Raw genomic sequence first — 1,018 nt, forward strand, 5'->3', positions numbered from 1 at the left:
CTCTGTATCGAACCCCGTGCTGTCCCTGTCCTGGGAGTGTTTGATGGTGGACAGTGTAGAGAGAGATTTACTCTGTATCCAACCCCGTGCTGTCCCTGAATGGGGAGTGTTTGATGACGGACAGTGTAGCGGGAGCTTTACTCTGTATCTAACCCCATGCTGCCCCTCTCCCTCTCTCTGTGTTGCTACAGGAGGAGACCCCACTGTTTCTCGCTGCCCGGGAAGGGAGTTACGACACGGTACAGTTGTTGTTGGTAGAGCAGGCTAACCGGGAACTGGCCGACCACATGAGCTGTCTTCCTCGCGACATAGCGGCTCAGCGCCAACACCATGACATCGTGGAGCTGCTGGGGGAGTGGTGCGGGTCTGGAGACCTGGACCAGGCCTCAGCTACGCAGCCCTCAGCCTTCCCCCCTCCCCCGGCCCCTGCTCCTTCCCTTCCTCAGGCCCAGGCCCCCAGGAAGAAGGGGGGCAGGCATTGCTCCCTTCGGGGGCACACCCCCGTCCCCCCTCGTCCTCCCCAGATCGACCTGAACCACTCCCTGTACGTTCCCCTCCCCTCCTGCTATCGGGCCCCTTGCCCTTACCCCAGCCCGGGAGCCCACCACCGCTTCCTCCTGGCTCTCCCGGACCCCTTGGCCTGGAGGCCCGGGCCTCCCTGGGTGGGTTTCGGAATGGCCGAGGCTCCCGCTCCCCCTCCCAGGGTCCGGGAGCGGACCCCCTCCACCTCCAGCCCCTACCCCACACCCCCGTCCCAGCACGGCTACCCGTCCCCTCCCGACCCCGAGCTCGGACCCCAGGCTCCTCAGGTCACCCCCGGGAGACACCCATTCCTCACCCCATCCCCCGAGTCTCCCCCTGACGCCTGGTCCAGCTCTTCACCCCCTCCCCACTCCGAGCTCCCCAACTGGCCTGAGGGCCTCATCAGCCCAGCTTCTTAGACAGAGGCTGGACGCTGCCCCGTTCACACTCACTCACACTCACCTTTACACACTCACTCACACTCACCTTTACACAC

At 64.5% G+C, this 1,018-nt stretch overlaps 1 protein-coding gene across 1 annotated transcript in view; it reads left to right on the forward strand.

Annotated features, from left to right (window-relative positions):
• LOC125486947 (neurogenic locus notch homolog protein 1-like) overlaps window positions 1–1,008 on the forward strand; it is a 13,439-nt gene extending 12,431 nt beyond the window's left edge. The window contains exon 9 of the mRNA XM_048616524.1: window positions 192–1,008. Within this exon, the coding sequence (XP_048472481.1) occupies window positions 192–941 (750 nt within the window). The 3' untranslated portion in view covers window positions 942–1,008. The remainder of the gene's footprint in view (window positions 1–191) is intronic.
• The last annotated feature ends 10 nt before the right edge of the window (window positions 1,009–1,018 follow it).

The sequence above is a fragment of the Rhincodon typus genome, chromosome 35 (genome assembly GCF_021869965.1).
Source record: "Rhincodon typus isolate 14 chromosome 35, sRhiTyp1.1, whole genome shotgun sequence".
Classification (NCBI taxonomy): Eukaryota; Metazoa; Chordata; class Chondrichthyes; order Orectolobiformes; family Rhincodontidae; genus Rhincodon; species Rhincodon typus.